General features: G+C 39.2%; 1 protein-coding gene across 7 annotated transcripts in view; it reads right to left on the bottom strand.

Annotated features, from left to right (window-relative positions):
- Positions 1-15,665, bottom strand: part of NCOA2 (nuclear receptor coactivator 2) — a 189,172-nt gene that overhangs the window by 19,312 nt on the left and 154,195 nt on the right. For all 7 annotated transcript variants that reach the window (XM_042808607.1, XM_042808606.1, XM_042808605.1 and 4 more), the window contains 6 exons: positions 12,249-12,459; positions 9,397-9,606; positions 7,158-7,373; positions 6,440-6,569; positions 2,881-3,046; positions 635-913 (listed from right to left, as the gene is read on the bottom strand). In XM_042808607.1, coding sequence (XP_042664541.1) covers positions 635-913; positions 2,881-3,046; positions 6,440-6,569; positions 7,158-7,373; positions 9,397-9,606; positions 12,249-12,459 — 1,212 coding nt within the window. The remainder of the gene's footprint in view (positions 1-634; positions 914-2,880; positions 3,047-6,439; positions 6,570-7,157; positions 7,374-9,396; positions 9,607-12,248; positions 12,460-15,665) is intronic.

Genomic DNA, 15,665 nt, shown 5'->3' with positions numbered 1-15,665 from the left:
TATATGTTTAAAAATGACCCTTACAAGTAGACCAAGGCAAAAAAAAAAAAAAGAGAAAAAAAAAGGATGTAGGTAATAGCTTAGGATGCAATGAAAAATAATGTACATTACTGGAAGATACAGAGAATAGAATTATTAAGGCTGGAAAAGACTACTAAGATCATCCAGTTCAACCATCAACCCAGCACCACTTTGCCCATTAACCCATGTCCCTCAGTGCCACATACACATGATTCTTGAACAACTCCAGGGATGGTGACTTTACCACCCCTCTGGGCAGTCTGTGCCAGTGCCTCACTACACTTTCTGAGATGAAATTTTTCCTAATATCCAACCCAAGTCAAGATATAACAAACAGAAACAGACCTATGAAAGAAAAGGCTCCACTGTGGCCTTGCTCAAAGAATTAGCAAGTCCCAGGCTTAAATACTGTGCACAATATTGTGCAATATTATAGAAAGAATAAGGGAAAGCTGGGAAAAAAAAAAAAAAAAAAAAAAAAAGATCTAAAACAGAGAATGTGAAAGGTGCTGTTCCAGAAAACCTCATTATGGCTTGTAAGTGAAACCAGACTGTTCTAAGCATACATGCAGGACACCCCGAGTGAGCCGACGCGGCGTGGCTCGTGCCATACCTGCTGTGCCTGGAGTCGGTGCTGCAGCTGGAGCCGCAGCTGGTTGGGCTGGCTCTGGATGATGCTGGCGGGCCGCAGGCCAGGCCGGGGCTGCATGCGCAGGGCGGCGTAGCCAGGGCGCTGCCCCATGGCGTGGAAGCTGGGGTCCTGCATGGGAGCGTAGCTGCCCTGAGCCATCTGAGCCTGGGCTGTGTACTGCTGGGAGAAAACCTGAGCCTTCTGCTCCAGCAGCATGCTTGAGTCCTGGCCGGGGAAAGTCTCTGGGTCCACAGCCTGGCTCTGCAGAAATGTGGGGATGACATAAGCAGTTGGAGGGACATGGTTTCTACGTGATTGTCTGAGACTAAGACCACCTGCAAGAACACCCTTCCAGCATATGAACACTTTTACATAGCAAATTATGTAAAACTTTTTTTTTTCTTTGTATTATTTTTGCATTTCTTTTTTCTTATAAAACAAGTCTAATTGCGTGTTGATGTTACAACACATGTTCATGAAGACAAATTCCGCCCTTCTTTCCTCTTCTGTTTTTAAAACAATGACTTGCAGTCTTTGTCATGTTTTTAGCATCACCATTTTATCATTATGTTAAACGAATAAAAGCTTGAAATGACAGATTTTGTAATAAAATCTGTAAATAAAGTGATGGCAGGATATTTTTGCCACTGAATCAGAGACAAATTCAAAGACATTACTAATGAATAAGGATGAGAAAGTAGATCTTATTTTAGATTTTAAAATAACAACTTGAAACAAAGATGCCTAAAACTACTACTGAAGCTAATGGGAATAAAGTGCCTAATTCTTTCAGGGCACTTCTGCACAAACTGATTACCCATTAACACAAAAAGCAAACACAATTCTAAACTCTATTCTAGGTAATATTTGCTCTTGCCAGAATAATTTTATAGCTTATTCCATACTGTCCTTGGAAATTGAGTTAATCTAAATTTCACTGCCCTCATGCAATAAAGATTTTAAGCTTTTCTAAGATGTGTGATGGATATTTAAAAAAAAACATATTCCAAAATCTGACAGTTGTGTTATGTGTAAAACTCGTTAACCATTTCCACTCAGACATTTATTAAACACAAATATATTTAAGACTGAGTTTGAAATAAAACATCATTCGCATTTTTGGGCAGTGGTATTCCAAAAGTTATATGATACTGCATAGAAATTTCACAATGCAAAACTGAAGTTCACCAACAAATGACACTTCAGCAAGTTCTGTGTTGCACCAAGTTAATTTTGGGAATAGTTTTCACATGTCCAAAGCAAGATTTCATCAGTCCTATTTCATAGTTACAGATAGTGCATGGATGTGGAGACATGAAAGTAGTATCTAAAACACCGAGATAGTCAGAAGTTATCACCAGGCTGCTAATGAACTCTAGGAAGTGAAATGGGTGTTCTAGGCTTATCTGAGAACATGAAATCGTTATAGAGGCACGTATGGCTGTTTCAGAAATACAATTTCGATGTCAGAAACATCAAGTACCAGCTTTTCTTCAAAAGCTGTTTTTGTTGCTTTTTTTGATACATGTTTTTGCACTATATAGGACTGAAATGGATCAGAACCAAGTGAAAGCTAGCAAAAAGAACTGTGGGAAAAAAAAGTACATCAAACAATTAATGTGGCATGTTCCAAATTGAAAATAAATATATAATTCTAAGTGCTTGGAATGAAAATAATTTGCTTCACGGTGAAGAATGACTATCCTTTATCTCACATTTATTAACTAAGGGAAAAAAAACAAACAACAAACAAACAGGTGAAATGACAGTTTTGCCTATCCAAAAGCTTGATGTTAGTGTAATACAAAGGTCTTAATTCTGCTCCTCTGATCTTAGGTCTACATAACCTTTTTTGCTTCTTCACTTTGTCCTGTTTCTGGCCATGATCGTACCTTTCTCCCACCCAGAGCTGTTCCTCTGATTACCAGGTAAGCAAAAGCCTTTAATTTTTCAGTTTGGGTCAATTTAACTGTATAAAGCAGATGGGCACAGCAAACATCAAAACAAGAACTGGGCAAGGGTGGCATGAGAGATGTGGGAATTATAAAGCTGAGGCTGAAGCAAGCTTTTCAGGTGACAGCAAGCTCTTAGACTGACTTCCACTAAAATACACAACCTCACCTTAGCTTGTAAGAAGAATTCCCTTCTGCAACACACATTTTACCTCCATCTTACAAGCTATCCTTTAACCACAGTACCTAATGTACCTAATGCAGATTCCACTATACCTGGCTAACGAGTTCTGGTATTCCCAGAGCTCTGTCGATTTCTTCTAAGCCATCAAAATTTCTTAGTGCCATATAAAGCTGATCCAGGAGAGCACCTTCATCACTTGGTGATTCCGATGAAGGATGATTACACAAGAGATCATCTGGTGAGCTGCCAAACGGTTGCCTGTGAAAACATGAACACTGCGTTGGTAAACAGCTGCTGAAAGCTGAGAAATAGTATCAGTGGATTAGTAGTCAAACTGAACTAACAAGTGGAGACAGAGATTACTTTAATAGCTGTCAATTTTGTCTAGAAACCTACTCTGGATGAAAGTTTGGCCTCCCAAAGAAATATCTAAATAGCGTGGTTAATGCCTGTCAAGATCCTTCAAGTGCTGTGTATCCAACAAGCAAGTACACCGAGTGCACCCGACTGCTGATTTCCTGCTACAGAGAGAAGTCTATCAGCAGAGAGGCACAGAAGTCAGTAGAGAACACAATCACTGAACATGGAAAGCTAAACAAATTTATTTTCGGGTAAGCATAACCTTGAATTTTAGATGTTTTATTAAGTTTGCAATCACAAGTAGAGAAAAAATTCATTTCCATAGTTACTCTTAACTGCTTTTCTATCACACTAAGCAAACTGAAGAGCCATAGAGGGGTCCGAAGATTGCCTGAATGTGTACAAATTCAGTAGCTGGAAGAGTTGGCCAAAAGCAGGAAGAAAAGGACATTCATCTTTTTGTTTGCAGTAAAACACTGTAATAATTCAGCACATCCTATGGAATTGCACACTTGGGTACCAGTTTATGTACTTGGCTATATGCCTCAAGAGCATCAGCAAGAATTGGGATACTGCCAGGCTGATGGGGCCCTACAAATCCTACCTACCTCACCCCTGGATTTCTATGCAAAGCACACATACATTTACAAAGACAGAATAAATGTTTATTCCCAACCTAAAGGAGGAAACTTACTGAGAAATAAACCAACTCTGAAATTATGCCTTAGCAGCAGACAAATGACATGTTTTTGCTTTGCACTGTTCACAGACTTCTATATCGCACACAGTGCTACAAGATTACAACAGCAAATATTAAGAGAAAAGCATTCTGTGAGTAAGGGCAGCTACTATGAGCACATGATGGTAGAATCCCTGCGGGACACTGCTTGTGACTGGCCTCCACCCTGACACAGAACCACTGATCACAACCCTTTGGCATCCAGCCACCCAATTCCTAATCCATTGAACAGTCCTTCCTCCAAATCCATCCCTCTCCAATTTAGAAAGAAGTAGAGAGAAGGATGTGGTGAGGGACCATGTCAGGGGCTTTGCTTTTAATGTATGTGGTTGCCATGAAGGTCTAATCTCTACGTCAAAGAAGAGTAGAAGGAAAGAGATGCATCACTGGGCTATACACCTAAAAACACCCTGAAGGACAGTAAACAGAACAACTAAATCTGTAGGTATACGAGCTATCTTTAGCACACTGCAAAAGCATTAATCAACCTCATATACAGAGAAGTTTCTACAACTCTCAAGATAGCATTATAAATCAGCAAAGATGAGGAATACACAGAAAAAAAATCTTTCAATTAAATTGCTTGCAAACTTTGAAGCTGACTTATAAATATGAGCTGGAAAAACAATCAGTCCATGGGGCTAGCAAGAAAACCTCGCCCAAATTGTAAATAGGCATGAATATATATGGTAAGAAAAAGTTTAAAACATTTGCTAAGTTCTTTGCACTATTCAATAATGACTTTTTTCCAACTTCTTCTATAAACCAGAATGACAGTGTTTAACTTCTGCCTCAAGTAATTATTTTTACTCACATTTTGACTTTGTAAAGAGCTACATGATTCAGTAGTCATGCAAACAATCACATCATACAAATTAAAATCCCAGGGCTTAATATAAAACGAAGAGACAGCACCAAACAATTCATCACTTCTGTTTTAGTCTAGATCATCAAAATATGATTACTTTCAGATACAACGCAACAGCATTTTTTTTTCCCACCATCTCTAGCTATGACAAAACTGGAGAATTATCTCCCTGGTTGCTGACCAAAATCTGGGGCCCTGTATTTTATATTATGGTATCATTTATAAAGTGGTAAGTTATGTCAATAGTACTTTTGGTATATATGCATCCTAACAGGGGGAGAATTAGCACTAGGATGCATTTTGAAAATGTGAAAAAGTAGAAAAGTAGCAGAGAATATGCCACAATGTTAAATTTATGTATAATATTGTAGGACATCCTTTTGGAATGAAAACTAAGATAACACAGTCAGAAGATTCAACTTTCTCCACACACTTTTTTTTCCAACTGCTTCCTCTTCATTTCATATGATTTCTTTTTCAGTACTCCTCCCATCTGCTACTGGATAAGATATTCTTACATAGTTCAAAATATCTCAGTGTTTTTCCTTTGTCTGTCCATTTTGCACCACTTATATAGTCCACATATCTCTAATTTAATCTATAAGCTTTTTGGGGAAGACATACAGGTCTTTTTAAGCAAGTGTAAACTGCTTCTTGTAGTTATGACATTATTTTAAAGGCATAATAACCAACAACTATTTTACATGAGAGTTAAAACAGGCTGTGATCTAATCTGGTTCTGGTTACCTGAGGAGAAGCTAACCTCAGGCAGCCTCCCCTTCACTTCATCTTTCTTCCCTTTTAAAGGAATCAGTTAAAAAGGAACAAACAAAAGAGATGTTGACGAAGTCCTGCACCACTAAAAACACTGCTCTGACACAGCCATGTTGTAAGTTCAAAGGTTTTTTTATTTAAAGTGACATTTTCCCACTTTTAGTTTTAAGTGTGTTCCTTGTACGAGTCCTGCTCCGAAAGTAACAGTTCTTATTTGATTATGTTGGTCCACGACCTCAGAGGTGGATGTTGGTGGTATGGCAATAGAGGCAGAACCTTCCCACCAATATTCTGTTCCATGTTGTTGCCATGTGGCAAATGGAAACAGAGGGACACTCTGACACAATGGCATCTGACATAGAAGTGTGTATGAAGCAATGATGTGGAATTGAATTCCTTCACCATATGGAAAAAATGGCAGCCACTGACATTCATTGATGCTTGCTGAATGTTTCTGGAGACCAAACAGTGGACGTCAGCACAGCGAGGTGGTGGGTGGTGTGTTTCAGCTGTGGCGACAGCTACAGTGGTCATTTCCACTGGTGTGAAAATCATTTTTGAAATGACCCATGTACCTAACTGTAATGTGCATCGTTAGCAACAACATCGCTAAAACTAGACAGAATTTACGTTCATTTTCATATTTGAGAGGTGAAATTGGTGCAACTACCTGCAGCACTGGCAGCATTTTCTGTGATACAGAACTCTTAATTCCTCCAACCCACTAAATGGCAAAGAAAGCATTTGCAAGTGTTAATGCACTACATACACATTTCATGAGGATAAAACACTACAAACATTACATTGACTTAGCTGTGGAGATATTTTACACAGGACGTTGTTTCCATGGGGCATAAACAACTCTGGCCTGTTAAATCTCTCCATGCTTTGATGTGTCACTAAGACTCACCTGTTCTGACCACCAAATGTTGCCTGGTCTATAGGCAAGATGCTGTCTGGCCATGGTGCAGTCTGATTTGGAGGAGCCTGCTGTTGGCTATACTGAGGTCCTCCTATGTTCATCTCCAATTCAGATGGCCCTAATCAAGGAAAAACAAACACACAGATTTTTCTACTTTCATGATAAATCTTTCCATTGAATCATTAATGTTGCACTAAAAGCACTAAAAGAATTAAGACTAGTAACATTACACTTCAAAGCATCATTACTTTCTGTTAAATATCACTTTTAAAATTTGAGTAAATGATGTAAGAACTGTGATAGCGTTTACAAAAAACAGCAAACATGACATCATATATGTAAAATATTAGCAAGAAAAGTATTTAGAAAGGTAGTATACAAAGTCAGCATCGTAAGAGCAGTGTACTTGCCTTGGAATTGGCCAAGTACAGTGACAACATTCACAGCATATCCTCTTTAAAAATATTTTTAAAGTTTCACATCCGCTTTCTTAGGAAATCCATATCATTAAGAAGCTAAAGAATATCTGGAGTTGTTATTAACACATGTTAAAACTTAACATTTTACACACCTTCCTTCCTTCTCCCACAGGAAGCTCTCACTATGGAATGCAGTTCTCATCAAATCTAGAACTGCAGTGAGACTTTTTGCTGCTTCACCTTTGACAACCCAGCGCACACGTAAAGGCACAACTCCGCACACTTACCCATATTCATGACCTGAGATGGAAGCATCTGCCTCGGGCCAGGCTGGTTGCTAGGTCTCAAGGGGATGCTGGCTGTGGGGTTGCGGATCAGGCCTGCCTGCACCGGCCTGTTCATGGCGCTGGCGGTGGGTGCACACGTCACCCTCACAGCAGAAGCCTGGCTTCCCCACTCTCCAGATGTCATGGCAGGTCGCGGGGCACTACCACTGATCATTCCTGCACAAAAGTTGGGCAGGGTCAGGCGGAGGAGCATGACTCAGGGCAGCATTAGAATTGCAGCTGGCTGACGAGCTACATTTTTAGAGATGAAAATGCAGCAGTTTCACTCAAAGCGCACTGCATCACAACTGCCTGTCCAAATGCGCAGGGCTATAGAAAGATACCATACACTGCTTAGTCAAGGCAGTGGAGATTATTATGCACTCTATGTGAGGAAGACCCTTTTATCATTTCTGAAACACTGTTAATAAGTGTTCCCACGTGTAGTCTGCAACAGGTGCTGAGGGTGTGTGGATAGCACTGACTTCCTTCCTCAGGAAATGAATCACGTTTGCTGATGTGTGTCTGCTTTACTTTCCAAGTGGTATGTGAGAATGAAGACTTGAGTAACAACATGCTATCGCTACACACACTTGCAAATTATAAGGATTAAATTCAAATTTGCATTCTGCAAACATCTTTTGGCAAGTCCTTTAATTCATAGTATGTCGCCTTCTTAGCTTCAAGGCTTACCCAAGATAATCTCAAACCAATATACAGTGCAGGGAAATTACTCACAGGAACTTTCCGATAGATGCTGAAGTTCATTACCGTTATTTTAGGGGAAGTCCTCCTACATCTACTGTAAACAACCGATACGGTTTATTTACACTTGGAATATACAGAACTCTACACTCTGACAGTAGTAAAAAAAAAAAAATAATGAAAATGCCAATGCAGCACAGACACACAAGAAAGCAAGACAACATAAAACACACTTAGAACAATATGTTCGTACAGTTTGTACATTTCAATTTTATACAGTCTAGAGAGCAGATAAAATATGGATTTCAGACTGGACTATTTCTCCATCCAGCTGCAATTTGCAACATCCTTAAATGAATGCTAAAAGCCACCCTTACAATTACTACTCATTTGTTCAGTGACGTATATTTATTTAGTGACGTACAACCGAGGAGAAGAACCCTCTGAAGAGGGTCACTGTTTCATCTACTGAGCAAAATTTGCTTCAGTATTGCATCCTCAGGTTTGTTCTGCTTGTGTACATATTCTGTCAGCTGAAATATGTGGTGTGCTAAAGCAAATGGCGGAACACAGATAATACTCTCTAAGTTGTATACATAAGATGAATAACATCCTCAAATATCTATACAGAAGGTGAAAGTAATAGGATACTTGAAAGACTACAAGTTGACCTCTATTCTACTCATATAATTTATATCAGACTCTGTCAGTATGTCTTTTTTAGTACTGATGCAAATTTTGGCAATGAATAGCCAGCTGAAATGAAATATGCATTTATTCAGTTTTCTTAGCAGTTGTTTCACACTTGTACAGTCTTGGACTATGTATCAGTTGAAGTAAGTCAATCAGACTGATTTTTCCAGTGAAATATCTTTTAGTATCTTTATACAATATTAAAGTAGTGTGAAGAAATCAGTACACTACAAACAGTTCAGAATGAATAATACTATTACAAGATCTCATGGTTCCAGAAAAAAATGTTTCAGAAAATGATGAAAGCCTTAACTACTCTTTAATTTAAAATGAGAACTAGCATTAATAAGTAAAGGATAACTAAGGGCAATTGCAGCATCTGTAGAGATACATCCCAAAAGAGTAATAATTATAATGTCCACAGTTCAGTTTTGAAAGGACCACTTGTAAAAAGTGGAATGGTTCATTTATTTACTTTCTGGAGGCAGAGAGATTTGATTTTTACATAAGCTTCAGCTGAACCTGGAACATCAATGTGAACAGACTCTAACTGCCAATAAAATATGTGCATGTAGAAGTTTTAAAGGAAGTGAAAAGCAGAGTGCAAAGAACATACCTAACATATGCATTAAGTTCAAAAAAAGTATGCCAATATGTAACAGCACGCTTAACCCCCCCCTTTTTTTTTCTCCCAGACTGATTGGATACATGCATTCTGTATTTGTTAATAACCTCAACATTAAGTTACATATAATGTAGTCTGTGAATCAAGTGTGTTAAAACAAATGGAAAGTGTTCTTACCTGTACTACTGTTTCCTAAAGCTCCTTGATTTCCTATCATCCCTTCATTCCTGCCCATCAGTCCTGGCTGAGGTATCACTGAATATGGGCTACTTGTCCTTATGGGTGGAAAGGCTCCTGCACCTGTTGGGTTCTGCAGTGTGATGTCAAGTGGTAGATTCTGGTTTGGTAATAACCTGCCCAGTTGCCCTGCTCGTGGGTTATTAAAAGCTAGACAGGAGGAGCAAACAAAAAGCAAAGTTACAAGAATGGAAACTTGTTAAAAAAAAAAAAAAAAAAAGAACCCAAACACACTCAAAGCTTTGGGCTGAGCTATTTAATGCTGCTTAATTTACCCATTCCATCTGTCTGAGAAACATCCCTTCTTGACATTTTCATGTAAATTTCAAAATGGAACATTCTGACACTGAAAGAGATATGACTTACCTTTTTAAAAACCTTAAGTGATACTTTAACTTAGAGGGTCACTGCAGCAAAACATACCACTATGTGATGTGCATACTACTGCCACAGTTAATCTTACACCTAGTAGGACTGTAATTGTGGGCAGATTGTTAGGAATAATCTATCTTGAAATTATTCCAGCATAAACTGTGTCCTTGGAGAAATTACCAAAGTTAAGGACAGATTGAGTCTATATCTGATCCTGTAGCTCCATCTCCACATCTCCTCCCTATTTTATTTTATTTTACTTTATTTTATTTTTGTCATTAATAAATACTTCCATGATTCAGCAACAATGAATAAATGGTCATGCTTTTGTTTTTACTGTCTGTCCAGAGAAGCAAATAAATTAACTTACGAGACAAAAATGCCACCATAAAGTCTTGGATTGACCCAAAACTCATCACTACTGATGATTTCAGAACAGTTTTCCCTGTAAGCCTGAAAGATCACATAGGTGAGTAAGTTACTACATGCCTAATTGCAAGCAATCCCTGATCCTACAAAAAGCAAAGCTGGAAATGCAGCACCAATGAACAACACAGATGTGATGGTGCTCAGATCAGACATTCTGCTTTTGGTTACGATGGGACTGAAGAAGGCTCCCTGCTCCTCAAGCAACAAACTCCTAAGAATTTGGCAAATCTAGCAGTGCTCAACAGTTAAAAAATATATATTTGTAACAGGTCAAATTATTTGAAGTATTTTCATATACAACTTAAAAAAAAATATGAAAGCAGGTTATTTCTTTGGGGAAAAAAATAGTTTGAAATTCATTTTACACTGATGTTCTGTGAACATATTAAAAGCCACTCACTACTCCCATGCACCTGTTTTCTGCATGAAAATAAGGCAGAAAATCCCTAGTAGAATTAGGCGCAAACACAAGACTGAGCTAGAAGGGGGAAAAATAGGTTTTTAATTTACTTTGTAAACAGGATGCTTCTTTTTCAAAACTGCTGTTACACACCAAGATATTCTCATTGATAATCATACTTTTACTACACTTCCAACAGCTTTGAAAGCAGATTTAAAGTCAAAGATATGAAAATGATTGCAAAGTCCCCTGTGTTATGTAAAACCTAGAAATAGAGTGAATAATACTTGTATTTATAGGACAAAAAGGAAAACAATTTCAGTCAATATATTATTGTATATTATATTGTGCATGTATAGATATATAATCTCTCTCTCTATATATACGCAGCAGGCTGGATGGGACTTAGAGCCCAAGCAGAGTGGTTCTGAACACTTATAAGCCAAAGCAAAGGCTTAACTCTGAGAAGCTGAAAGGAGCCAGGAGAGACCATGCTTCAGAAAGAATATATTGAAGATTTCAGAGGCATGGAGATTTTTTTCCTGGCAGGTACTGCTGCTGTTAGGACTCCTGTACTTGCATTCCATTTCAACAAATTGTATTGCAAAGGTCTGTAGTGGCTTTAATGTAAACATTAATAACTACTTGAACATTTCTAAGAACTAAATTCCATAGACTCATAGAATGGCTAAGGTTGTAAGGGACCTTAAAGAGCTCCAACCCTATGCTGTGGGCAGGGTTGCCACCCACTAGATCAGGCCATTCAGGGCCCCATCCAAATTAGCCTTAAAAGCTTCCTAGTCAAATTATGTTATATATTAAAAAAAAAAAAAAAAGAATCAGAATGGCTACATTTAATTAAGAATATTATCTAAACTCCATTTTATAAAAAAAGCCCTCCAGTATACATTTGAGGAGGTGAACAGATGCTGCCGTCCCAGACAATGGGAAAGAAAACAATGGGAAACAGTGACTCTGTATAATATCTTCTTCAGCATTCATAGCTGATAAAACTGCTGCCTTACTTGCTTTCTTTCCACTATTTTATGGAGGCATACCAACACTTCAATCGTGATTAATCGATAAAGTTAAGGAAAACAGTCAGCTGGAAATGACTCAACTAGGAGCCACAATTTCATACCAAATTTAGGTATTTCTTCTTAATCATACATCTTTCTATTAATTCTGTGGAAAAGCATTCTGTCATGCTTCAAAAAGCCTCACTTGTCTTGTTTATGGAACAACTATTGAGAAAGAGCAACCGACATCAACACAAAACACACACACTCTTGATGCTAAGAGCCCTGCAGCAGCAGCATCACCCATAACTGCAGCACTTTCCAACAGAAATGTTTATTTTGAGAGCACACCTTAAATCTCCTTTAGAAAGGATCTAAGTGCACTGTGCGATTGAGATGCAATCTCCGACTGCGTTTCAGAGCGAGATGACCGCAGATGGCGCTACGCCACTGCTCAACAACGGGGAAGACTGAGTTGCTGCCTCGTTCCTCCCCTGCCGCAGGCCCACAGGCACGGCAGCCCCACTTCGGGCTCCACACTCTTTCCCTGCCCATGCGCAAGCCGGACTCACTGCTCTGTGAAATCCTCATTGCTGGTTTCTGGGTGGCCACAGCCGTGCCGGGGCTGCTGTCACTGGTGAGCTGCATGAGGTCATTGATGATGGCTTGCTTGTCGACCGAGCCTGCCGGCGCGCCTGGGCGGCTCTCTGGGAAAAGCTGCGGTAGCTGGCTGTTCTGTAGGTCATCCAGGATCTCCTCCAAGTTATCCAACTCGCTGCCTGGCTGCAAACAGAGAAAACACAACACACGTTGCTGCTCGCCTGCTCCCGATGCCCTGCTCGTGCTTCAGGGCAGGGCCTTCATATGTTTCCTCCAAGCAGCCCAAAGGAAGCTCGCCAACTTGTCAAAAAGGGACTGAAGGCTGCCTGGGACTCACCCGTCTTGCTTTGGGGAGCGTGGCACTGCAGGCAGCGTGGGCACTCCCTTCAGGACCCTGGCACTGGGATGCACGCAGCCACACAACACGTACCTCGTGCCAGTGGGAACCAGGAGGCTTCTTGCCATCATCTGTGCAGGCAGCATGTGTAATTTGGCAGGGAAAGAGATCCCACAGTGATGAAGATGGGGATTTATGTAGGTATAACAAATACTGCTTTCAGCACAGTTGTATTTCCAGTCTCTTTATGACTTGATTAAAAGCATATGATGGAAAAGTTGCTTCATGGCTAAAACAATTCCCCATGCGTATTTTCTTTCTTACATTAAAAATCGTAACAGTGAATATCTGTATAGAACTTAGCTGGCAAGAAGTAGACGTTTCAGTGAAGCTCTATAAATTAACAACTGTCAACTAGTTACTAGATTAGGAATTCATTTTGCTCACAGCTTTCCAGATCTGTGAAAATAACTTCTCTACAGCAAGAAAGAAATCTAATTACATTCAATTCAATAGAAATCTAACATGAAATGAAGATGGCAAAAAACATAAAGTTCATCCTACACTAACATAAATGCTGACCTGCGTGTATTTCTTAAAAATGTTACTTTTCACCAGGATTGCTTTTGTTGACCTCTCTGTCTATGAGCACTGAGAATTAAGGACGGCCTCACTGAAAGTTGGATTACAATTATTATTTTTCTAATCCTACTTTAAACTGGAAAGACTTTTAAAACTCTGTTGGGTAATAGCTACAAATAAGCAGTACAATCTCAGTTACCTCTAAGTACAGGAAACATTTTATGATAGTATTTATAACAAAAATCACCCCTAAATCAGCTTCTTCCTTAGGAGTCTACAAACACAGAAGAGGAGCGCAGCTTGAAGCAGACTGGATGGAAAGGGAACGGAGCCACAGCACCATGAACATACACACACCAGGATACCATTCTTGTTCTTTTTCATTCACCCACCACCTCATGAGCTTGTTTGCTTATTCACAGAGAGCTTGTGCTGCAGAGGTCAGCAAATAGAGAAGAAATACCTGAGCTGAAATAACTTCAACTATCTACCGAGCTGCTCGGTCTAGCTAAGAAGTGATGTGCTAATGCTGTATTCAACTCCTGCTGCCACAACTAACCTGCTCCTGGACAGCTGAGCTCTTTTACTCAAAGGTAGCTAGGGTGTCTCTAAGTTACATCTCTCCATACCTTTGTTGGATCATTTACTGCAGAAAAATATGATAACGCATAAAATGTTAAAACGCATAAAATGATAAAACATGATTCCACATAACCCTGTAGTCCTATAGATCAGACTATATAGTGCAGACAGAGAAGGGTTTACTCAGTTAAAAAGCAGCATGTGGGTGATCTGGAGGCTGGTATTACCTATAGAAGCTGATATAACCTCTTGTTAGAGAAAGGCAGTGACAAAATCCACAGCTTCCCCAGGGAATTTCTTTCAGCACTCTACCATCCCTAACGTTCAAGTATTTTTTTTCTCCTCAGTGTCAACACTACACTTCCCCCACTGGAATTTAGGCCCTTCCATCCAGATGCATTTTGAATCTGGAGAACAAATTGTGTTCTTCTGCCTTCTTCTAATTTTTTCAGCATTTGAAAGCTGCTTCATGCCTTGTAAGGTTTGAGGCTAAAGTCAAGCAATCTCAAATCTTCAAATTTTCTGCAACCTATAACCTATTTTCGAGACCTCTTATCACTCTTGATGATCCCGTGATCTGCCTTCAGCTCACCCATAGTCCTGTTGCAGTGTCCAGACCACACTTTGGTTGCTCTCCATCTCTTTTTTTTTTTTTTCTTTGTGCCATTATTCTTGCCTAATTGTAATAAATAGCATTTATTCATCCTCAGTATTCTCCTAAGGTTTTGCCAACATTATATCCTACTTTCAAATGAAATCAAATTTTGTCCTCCAAAGTATTTCCAGACATTCAAGCATCACACACAGTCTTACTAAATGTCCTCCATCCTAGCACCAGGTCGTTTATGTTAACTGAAATATGGAATAGCTGCTGCTCAAATTCCAGCAGTACTTCCACTTTGACAGTGAATCCTTAAATAATTACATTGTGTGTAAGGATTTCTAAGCAGCTTCCTATCCACTCACAGTAGTTTCATCTTGACCATGCATCTCTGATCTGCTTACGAGAACGCCTCGTGTAACAGTGCCAAAAAGCCTTACTAAAATCAAGATGCACAGCATACACTGCTTCATTTCAGCCAAAAAGCCTGTTACCCTGTTGCAGAAGGAAAATAGATGGGTCTGACATTGCCTGCTCTTGACAAATCCCCATGCTGCCTCGCTACCTCCCAGGCTCGTACAGGCAGTTTGGTTGACACAGCATAGCAACAGAAAAGGTCGAGCCAAGAGGAATTGAATGTCATTAGAAGAAACCTAAATCATTACGAGGACAGGTGATAAGCAGATTCAAAAAGGCACTCCAAGCAAGAGACACTCAAGAAATGTTTACAGAAGCTGCATTTTGAGCACTGGGAGAGCTGATGGAAGAAGGCTGCAAGAGCTGGTAGAGGAGGCTGATGTAGAGTATCATGAATTATAAAAGGATGATTCAATACTCTTTGGGGGAATTAAGACATATGGCCTTCATTAAGCATATTTTAGACAACAGTGAGGGAAATTTTTACGTGTTGCAGAGTTTTTTCCTTTGAATTTGTGGAGGTTTTTTTTTTAAACATTCTGGCTACTGCAATTTGTTTAAACATCAAACATTAAAAAATATCACAAAATAACAAACTAAAAAACAAAGAAAACATATGATACAAACGTGTCAGAAAACTGCACTCCCCGCAGTGCCTTTAATTCCTCCCAGGAAGAGGCAACGAAAGGCCAAATACAACATAAATACATAACCTTTCTTTTTTATTTCTTCTTCTTCTTTTTTTTTTTTTGGCTTTAGCATGATCAATATCAATAAAGATAAATATTTTGTCTTTAATTTTTGATGAGATGAGGGTTCTCAACTGTTGCAAAAACACCAAGATAATGTTAGCCTGAGTTTTACCAGACC

This window comes from Centrocercus urophasianus, unplaced genomic scaffold (assembly GCF_019232065.1).
Source record: "Centrocercus urophasianus isolate 14NV4802_14NV808 unplaced genomic scaffold, USGS_Curo_1.0 seq_11, whole genome shotgun sequence".
Lineage (NCBI taxonomy): Eukaryota > Metazoa > Chordata > Aves > Galliformes > Phasianidae > Centrocercus > Centrocercus urophasianus.
The sequence above is the reverse complement of the archived record's forward strand: the minus strand, read 5'-3'. Positions and strand labels throughout refer to the sequence as shown.